General features: G+C 34.1%; 2 protein-coding genes across 2 annotated transcripts; one reads left to right on the top strand and one right to left on the bottom strand.

Annotated features, from left to right (window-relative positions):
* Positions 1–306: 306 nt before the first annotated feature.
* LOC126692637 (light-harvesting complex-like protein OHP1, chloroplastic) lies at positions 307–1,096 on the top strand. Its single transcript, XM_050388312.1, has 3 exons — positions 307–519; positions 606–728; positions 853–1,096. Exons 1-3 carry the CDS (start codon positions 337–339, stop codon positions 919–921), a joined length of 375 nt encoding a protein of 124 aa, XP_050244269.1. The 5' UTR covers positions 307–336; the 3' UTR covers positions 922–1,096.
* A 194-nt stretch (positions 1,097–1,290) lies between these two features.
* LOC126692635 (uncharacterized) lies at positions 1,291–5,738 on the bottom strand. Its single transcript, XM_050388310.1, has 12 exons — positions 5,389–5,738; positions 5,172–5,298; positions 5,004–5,077; positions 4,825–4,871; positions 4,559–4,709; positions 4,432–4,476; positions 4,151–4,355; positions 3,983–4,044; positions 3,761–3,861; positions 2,457–2,511; positions 2,308–2,355; positions 1,291–1,750 (listed from the first exon to the last, which is right to left on the bottom strand). The coding sequence occupies exons 1-12, from the start codon at positions 5,594–5,596 to the stop codon at positions 1,572–1,574; spliced, it is 1,302 nt and encodes a 433-aa protein (XP_050244267.1). The 5' UTR covers positions 5,597–5,738; the 3' UTR covers positions 1,291–1,571.
* Between the last annotated feature and the right edge of the window lie 3,214 nt (positions 5,739–8,952).

The following is an 8,952-nucleotide window of genomic DNA, read 5'->3' as shown; positions in this document are numbered from 1 at the left end:
GTCCATGCCAAACACACATAATATTGTTCAAATTTGTATGAACAATAAATTTAAACATATAATTGTTCTAAATTAATGAAATTTTAAAGAAAAAAAAAACTAAAATCTAGTGAATCTACCCTTTCAAATTTTAATTGTTAGGAGTGGGACCCAAGACAAGAGCAATTGGCTAGAAGAATCCTGCGCAGTACTCACCACAGTCCAATATGAACGTGTATCAAAACTAGCCAGGAAAAATATATAAATAAATAAAAGTCATAAAGAGAAAAAATAATAATAATAAAAAATAAAATAAAATATGAACAAGTAGATAAGGTGACTGAAGAGGCAATTGCTATGGTTGTAGAACCAAAACCAATGGCATCTTCATCTTCCATAATATCTTCTTCTCTCCTCCTTCCCTCCAGAGCTCCAATAAATCATCGAAACCAACAACTAACTCTTTTCAATAATCGTAATGCTACAAATTTCAAGAACCGGGTCTCCTTCAGAGTCCAAGCTGCAAAGCTTCCTGCTGGAGTATGTTCTTCTTGCTTTTTGCTCTTAGTTTTCGTAGTAAAACGTTATTCTATGTTACCTGAGGAAATGGGTTTTGGAAATTTCAGGTAGAACTGCCGAAAGCAGAGCCAAAATTCAGAGCCCCTTTTTTTGGTTTCACAAAGACAGCTGAAACTTGGAATTCTAGAGCTTGTATGATTGGACTTATTGGGACTTTCATTGTAGAATTGGTAAATTATTTCTTTCTTTTGAACTTAACTGTCTTCTTGCTATTGTAATCCAAAACTTTTTTTTTCTTTTTTTTTTTCAGTTTTTTACCTAACTGTCACTCATTGTGGCGTTGTGTTTTTTCAGATAATAAAAAAGGGGATATTGCAGGTAATTGGTGTGGATATAGGCAAAGGTCTTGATATTCCACTGTGATCATTTAATCTGGATATATACATACATTCGTACATGTATATATATTTATATATGTATGCTTGAATGTATGTAACTCATGTGAGCAGTCTATTGTTCATTACAGGAGCTATAATTGTAATTTAACTCTGTATTGTACCCTTAAACAGTGTATTTGTATTTGATGTTTTGACTGAAAGTGTACCCGTAAATTTTACTGCGCATACAATACAACTATTGGGGCTTAGAGCTCATCAATGATCAATCTGAGGTTCATTTTACTGGTGACCAGCTTGAATTAAGATCACCACACCAACTTTGCTATGGTATGTAGTATATGGACTTCAAAAGTATGCCATATATGAAATCAGAAAACAACACAGCCACCCAAAGGAACCAAAAAGAGATGATCAAACCCGAGAGTACTTGGATTTGTGCATCTGAAACTATTTAATTTCTGACCAAAATTTATATACAGGGGATTGTCCAAAGATCACATTATACAGATATGTCTCTCTGCATATTCATGGAGGGATACATAATGTCATACATTTTTCTGACATGCTACAAAGGTGGTGTGTACGTGGGTTTGGACTGAATTTCCCAATTTCTTGGGCGTGATGTATCAAAACTGGAACCGCAAATTCCTGCTAGAAAACATGGAAAAAGATAAATTACAGTGCCCTGCAGATTCGAGCATCTATAACAGGCACTTTGGAAGATGGGTCTGATATTTCTAGTGCCTCAGCCAGTGACAGTCTGCGGTTCGTCCATGCAGCCTCAGCCCAACTCCTCATTTTCTCTCCTTGAGCCTTTCTATTCTGTTGGACACAAAGTGCTTCTGCATACCCACCTACATAATCAAAGAACTACATCAATGCAGAAGTCCTGCTAAAAGTCAACATACCACATACCAAACCATAACAAATAAGACGCATCGCGGGTGCAAGTGCATGCGCACACATTCTACTTAAATTTGGAGCACTAATCACAAGTCACAACTCTTGATGTGCATACATTTTGTCAGATACCATCCATCCCAAGGTGTATGCATGACAAACAAGCATCTCAGCCTCAGCAGAAATATGATATGCACTCTAATTTCCCTCCATCTTACAAATAGAACAGAATCAATAGATTCAACCAGTAAAACAAAAGTGACAAAAGCAGAGTCGCCATAAGTTTATAAATGTAATGCACTCAGTTTTCAGAATATGAACAAATGCAAAAGGTAAACAAAGTCAATGTTCAGGTATATACATTGGTGTAACATATAGCAACATAAACATATGACTTTTGCGGGCCAACACTAATTCTTAACATGGCAATTACTCTGGTACAATCTCTCTGTATGTTTATAAAGTTGATTAAAAATGTATATTGAGAATTATTCAGATGCTTAACCATTACCTCTTGCAAGGGCCACTACATCACTTCTACCAGCCTTTGTTTCTGTATCTACACAATCAAAGAGTAGGAACAAATGACAAAAAAAGGGAAGAAAAAAAAAACCATCTAATTGAACATAAGGAGAGAAACCAAGGAGCTGCTCACTATACCATCAGTCTCCAATGGTGGAGCTTTCAGCAACTCTATTGCCTTTCTATAAAGTCCCTGACAACAATTTTAAAGTAATAAATTAGAAGACATCCTCCCATAAACTACCCCAATATAATTATAAACTTGAAGGGGGGGGGGGGGGGGGGGGTGTTTTGGGGGAAAATGTTGAAGGATGTAAAAGGAGGTTTTCTTTTGTTTGGTATGGTGGGAATGGGATAGGATGGAAAGATGGATGGGTGGGGATTTTCCACCTGAACCCACAAAAAACCATCCTCCCAATTTTGGAGGAAAACTTGAGAGAAATTTATTATTTTGACCCATTTTTTACTTTCTTTTTTTTTTTTTTTTGTTATTTTTTTTAAATGTTTGTTTTGACACCTGTTAAGAAGACAAGATAACCCTTTTTAAAGAGAAAAAAAAAATTTCTACAAAGAGTATGATTGGGAGAGTTTTTTCTTTTTTTCGTTTTTTTTGTGATGTGTTATTTTCATAAGATGTCATTGCATTTAATTCAGCTAATTAATTTTTTTATATATAAAATGGATAGGTAAAGAAATAAAAATAAAATAGAATAATATAATAAATGTGATGTAATCATCTATACTAATTTATATGATGCTATTATTTTTTTTCTTATACAAGAATAGAAAAAATTTAAATTTTTTATATACTCATAAAAAAAGTTACTTCTTATAGTAAAAATAAATTTATAGAAATTACCTTTCCCTTCTTCTCCCTTTTCCTCGACCAAACACACAACAACAACAACAACAACAACAACAACAACAACAAAAAAAATGAGAGAGAGCATATCTCTAATTTCTATTCTTTCACGTTTCCATTCTCTCTACCAAACACGAGGGAAAACTGAAACCTTTTTCCCTCCTTCCTACGTTTTCTATCCTCTCACTTTTCATCCTATCAACCAACGAAGAATCAATAAATAGATAAAGAAATATGCCAGAGAATCTAAAGACTAGATTAGAGGGTTGACCAATGAATAAGTTATGGGGTTGACCACTAGGTAAACTAGTCTCATCACCAGATTGTCTTACTGAAATTATCTTTCTTATTCACCATAAAGCTAAGTATCAATAAACCATCTTATTAGAGGGAAAAAAGAGTAATTAACCGTGACCTTCACTTACTGAATTCATTCAATATCCTAAAATCATTGAAATCAAATTACTTATGTGTGGCCACACATTAGCAAGTTCAATTAAGAGCCAGTGAATGAAATAATAAATTTTAAAATTTCAAAGTTTGCCAAAATAGATAAATTTGGTCAGGTACAAGTTCTGACCTCTTGAATCATAAGAGAACTTGATCGCTCCTGCCTTGCTTTATGCCGAAACATAAGTGCTAAGCAAGTTAAGATAACCCCAACCTTTGGATGATGAGAGCCTATATCAAACAAATAAAACCACAAGATATATCAAGATATCATTTCAGAGATAGATGCAATTATAAAATGCAAAGTATTTGTATGTCACATGATTAACTACAAAAGGCCGAAGTAACATACCAAAATGACCTTCTGTTTTTGATAGTGCCCTTGTCAATATGTCCTCTGCATCACCAAAGTTCCTAAAAGAACATAATAGATTAAAGGTGTAATACCAAAGGGAGAAAAGAAAAAGGGAAAAAGAAAAGCTAAGGAGTAAGGAAAGATATACAAGTAAGCTGAGCCTACCCCATGTGTGCCTCAAGCTGTCCTAAAGCACAAGTGGCTGCCAACAATACTTCCTCTGAGGACATATTACAAGCTGCAAAGGCATGCATATCGCTAAAATCTTTATTCTCAGATGCCCCTTGAATTACTTTTTTGTATACCTCTTTTGCCAATGAAAAGTTCTGTGTGGCATGCAAGAGTTCTCCATATGATAGAGCAACACTACCTAGAAATCAAAACATCAATGGCTCAATGCACTTCACTATAATCTCTTCCACAATGACTAATTCCATGAATCTCACCAATGCTTCCTTCATTGTTCCCACATCCTTTCAAAAATGTCTCCGCTGAAGTAAAACAGCTAATTATTCAGTCATTGAGGAAAACTCTTAAAACAACAAAAAAGAGGAAACCAAGGGCTCGACATACCTAATTCCAGATTACCATGTACAAGCTCAACCAGCCCTTTAGCTGCTTTAGCACGAGCATTTAAGACCACAGGGTTTCCACCACCAGTTTTTGGTTCTTCTTTCTCAACCAGTTCTAAGCATTTATCTGCGATCACTGATGAAGCATCATCCTATATAAGAAGAACCACCTCCAGATAAACCAAAAATCTCAAAACTCAAAATAATAATAATATAAATAAATGAATAATGTATAAAACATTGAAATGGGTAGTTGTAAATACTGACCTGCCCCAACTCTAGATGAAGACCAACAAGAGCTTCCATTGCAGCAACTATATCAAAGACCCAAATATCATTTCTACTCAATACCCAATTCATCATTGGAATCCAATTTCACAAACTCACTTAGAAATGCAGAGAAAATTCATATTAAGATCATAAATTTTCTTTCTTTCTTTTCTTACCTCTAACACCTAAAGAGGACTGCCTTAATTCTTCAATTCCCTGAAGTTTCTCAATTGCTTCATCAAAATTCCCTCTGAAACCATCAAATTCAAACTATTACAATACATTTATGAATGTACCAATTGACTACCAAAGAGAAATAAATACAAGAAGAGAAAAAGAAAAACCTTTCAGAGCATAAGGTAGACATGGCCAACAAGACCAAACCCCTTGAATTCTCAGCATCTTGGCCCTCACTCAACTGAGTGGAAAGGCATTGCTCCAACACCAGAAGACCTTGTCCGTACGATTCCTCTACAAAATGCACAAAATACAAAAACAATAAATTAAAAAAAAAAAATTGTGAAATTTTAAAATATAGATAAAAATGGATTAGAGAAGAACCTGATTTTTGGGACCTAGCATGAGAGAGAGCGTAATTGATCATCTGAATAGCAACTGGGTTCGCATCTGGGCCGTTAGTTCCATCATGGAGTAATCTGAACGGTGGTGATGGACAGAGAAGGCAAGGTGTATGGGAGCTGGGAACCAGTCTGGCGGATCGAACGGCGGAGCTGGTGGCTCTAGAAAGCTTAGCTGCGACGCGAATCATCGTGTGTTGCTGCTAAACCCTGCGACTGTAGAAGGGGTTTTCTGAGGAGTAAAAAATTTCTGTGTTTTGGTTTTGTCTTCAGGGAACGTGGTCACTCACTGGAAAAATCTGGATTTAAAATTAAACAAAACAAAAATAAGTTCGTTCATGTTCATGTTCAAGTTCATGTTCCCAAAAGAAAATTTACAAATTAATATTATTTTAATAGTAATTATTTGAATTACTATTTTTTTTTAAACTATTTTGGATTTTTTATTTTCCTGAAAATACGACTTTATGTGTTAAATTTGTGTTTTTAAATTTTCAATTAAATTTCAACAAAGGCAACTTAAAGTTTTAAATCATATTATAAAATCACGATTTTTAATGTCTAAATGTAAAAAAATTGACAATTTTAAACAAAATGTCTCTGGTCCTCAAACAACTTCAAAATGGTATCAATTTATATAAGTAATATTAAAAATATATTACTTTGTAAAATTTGCCGAAGTCTGTGAGTTTGAGATTTGATGGTTGATAAGTATATATGATATTATATATTTATTTATATATGTATTAAAAAAATATTTATATTGACTTGAGTTGAAATGTGTAAGTTTATAAATAAGTTCATAAGATATCAAATTATTATTTGTAACTTATTTATAATATAAATAATATTTTTTAGAAGGATATAAATATTTTATTTGTAGTTCACAAACAAAAACCATTTATTTTTGTATTTAGAGCCTTAAACTTATTGTATTATACTTGTACTTCATTCCTTTTAATTGTACAACACTCATACATTAACCTTATATACTTTTATAACATCAATATACTAAGAAATTCTTCTCGATTTTAAGAAATTCAAATAATATAATTTCAACTATAATTCAGTTATTAATATATTAGCATGGAATTGTGAAATAGCAAAAATAAATAAAGTATATTGTTTATGAAAAATAATTAGTTTGTCAAGTAGCTAGTAAACAAAATCAAGTTTGTTTGACAAAAATGAACCAAACTTTAATATATAATTTAGCTTGGTGATAAGCTTCTTCTCACCAAAAAAAAAATCTTGGTGTTTAGCTCTTGCTCGCCTCGTGTTCGAAATAAACTTTAAATGAATACTTCTAAACTTTTAATATTTGGTTCTTCCCAACTCATTCACAATCCTATTTATGAGACAACTGGAGGTAATCTTCAAGATTTTTTATTTATTTTTGTACGGCACCGAGCTCCCAAAGCCCATACAGGCCTTGGGCCCAGACCCATCTAGGCCCCGGGCCCAAGCCCATACCAGCCTTGGACGCAGGCCCGGCAGATAGTTCCCGTTACCTTATGCCCTTCTTAAAACTGCCTTAGGGCCAAAAACAAGTTTTGGTTATCAGGCTCTCGGGGTTGACCGGTTAACATTTCCCGGTATAGCGCGTGAGTCAATACCCGGGAAGGTCATGATATGCACGGGAACGTGAGTCGCCGAACACAATCGGTGAAAAGGGAGCCAAGTTCCAAGATCATAAATGCTGCACCGCCCTCTCACCTAAAACAGCCACTTTAACCAGATAATACTGGACCTTCAATAGCACTAACGATGAACATAATCATGGTCTCCCCACTAACATTGGCTATAAATAGAGGAAAGTTGGGAGAAGAAGGGGTTCAGAAAAATGGAGAGAAAATAGTCAAGGAGAGAGCTTTTCAACTGAATGTTGCTTTGAGTCTCTCTGCCGAGAACGACCCATTGTAGGAAATCCTTAAACCCACTACAAATAAATTGTGAGCCCAAGGGATCTAAGGCCCAGAGTTCTTGTACTTGGTTCTTACAATTTTTAACAGGAGGGTGAAAATTTAATTTTTGTTTGTTAATTAATAATTATTTCCTTTTACACTGAATTGGAAAATATTAGAGAGGATTGAAGGCAGGGATGTAATTGTTCCTTGTTTGGATATGGGCATATGGATTATACAACAAAAGCTAATTCTCTCTCTCTCTCAATAGACCAACACTTGAGCCATTATGTGCTTCAGGAGGTCCTCTAAAATGAATTATTTGGATTTTTTATATTAATTACTGTTAATCGTGGTGTTAATTACTAAGATGCACGGATACAAACACAGGTACAAGTACAAGTACAAGTACGCATACGATACAACGATATGAGCAATTTTTAAAAATTATAACATAATACGGCAGATTGAACACTGTTACGATAAGGATATAACATGAAGTGTCCGTACGTCCTAGGTTAATTACAGTGCTTATTGCTTAAACTGCACAATTATTTACGACTGCAACCCTTGTATACCTCACGTTTAAGCAATAATACATCGATCACACTCTTGCCAGTTGCCACTTCCCTTCTGCTGTTCTGCATGTGGATTCCATTGAGTTCCTTTCAATTCGTTGAGTCTTCCAAAACAACAGGGCGGCTGATAAGTTGGGCTAAACTGATATGCAATAATTTTTGCAATCTGACTGAGAGAATATGTGTACATTAATTTTTTTTCTCTTATCTTTTTTTTTTTCCTTTTTTTTTCTTTTTTTTTTTTTTTTTTTTTTTGAGAAAACGATTGGCTCTTAAATATTTTCCACTTTTGACTTTGAGTGGCATATCCTCATTATCAGTTTTTGTCTAATCTAATTTTGTCTCTGACAAGCTTCATCTCAGCAAAATGTACTCCCAGTATAACTTTCTGTTTAATTGCAATACTTTGAGGAGAGAGAGAGAGAGAGATAGAGAGAGAGTAATGCTTGTGCTACAAGGATGAGAAAGTAAGAAGTATTATTCTGATCCGTGAATTAAGTCTTGCTTTTTCCTATTTTATACTAGCAAAAGCGCAATCTACTCTGTTTTCCATTCTGGGTACAAAAATAAACAATCGCTTTTTTAAGTTTCTTAAGTCTTTTTATAAAGTGCCATTTGGATTGTCAGAAATTGCTTACAATACCACCACGCAATAGTCACTCTATAAATACAAAGTTCTTGTGAGGTGTGGTAAATAAGTGCCAAGGGTCAAGTTTCCAAGAAAGCATTATACACATATACACTTAACTTAGGCTAGTGTATAATTTTTATCTTGTATAAAAAATTTACACTTGCTTCCAATTGTGAAGATAAGAAGAAAATTGACATGGTATTGATAGAGTTTGATAATTGGAGAAAATATATAGCAGGGGGAGAATAGTTTCCAAATTTTCAGTACGTATATTGGCAAAATTTATTGCCAATAACACAGAGAGTATCCAAAGAATTCAACATCTGAAATCGGACTCAACCGCTAGGAACATAATAATGTTAATGATGAAGTAGACATGTAGGAAGACTCAGTGATCATGTTAGAGACAGACATACATAGTATTTTACTCTTTT

Source organism: Quercus robur, chromosome 7, assembly GCF_932294415.1.
Source record: "Quercus robur chromosome 7, dhQueRobu3.1, whole genome shotgun sequence".
Classification (NCBI taxonomy): Eukaryota; Viridiplantae; Streptophyta; class Magnoliopsida; order Fagales; family Fagaceae; genus Quercus; species Quercus robur.
This window is presented reverse-complemented; position numbering and strand designations above follow the sequence as displayed.

Bases quoted from the DNA above. Each gene is read 5' to 3' on its own strand.
- LOC126692637 (XM_050388312.1), top strand. From the start codon at position 337: ATGGTTGTAGAACCAAAACCAATGGCATCTTCATCTTCCATAATATCT. The intron at 520-605 runs GTATGTTCTTCT...TGGAAATTTCAG, and splicing joins CTGCAAAGCTTCCTGCTGGA to GTAGAACTGCCGAAAGCAGA. The intron at 729-852 runs GTAAATTATTTC...GTGTTTTTTCAG, and splicing joins GGACTTTCATTGTAGAATTG to ATAATAAAAAAGGGGATATT.
- LOC126692635 (XM_050388310.1), bottom strand. From the start codon at position 5,596: ATGATTCGCGTCGCAGCTAAGCTTTCTAGAGCCACCAGCTCCGCCGTT. The intron at 3,862-3,982 runs GTATGTTACTTC...TGTTTGATATAG, and splicing joins AAAAACAGAAGGTCATTTTG to GCTCTCATCATCCAAAGGTT. The intron at 2,356-2,456 runs GTATAGTGAGCA...TTGATTGTGTAG, and splicing joins TCCACCATTGGAGACTGATG to ATACAGAAACAAAGGCTGGT.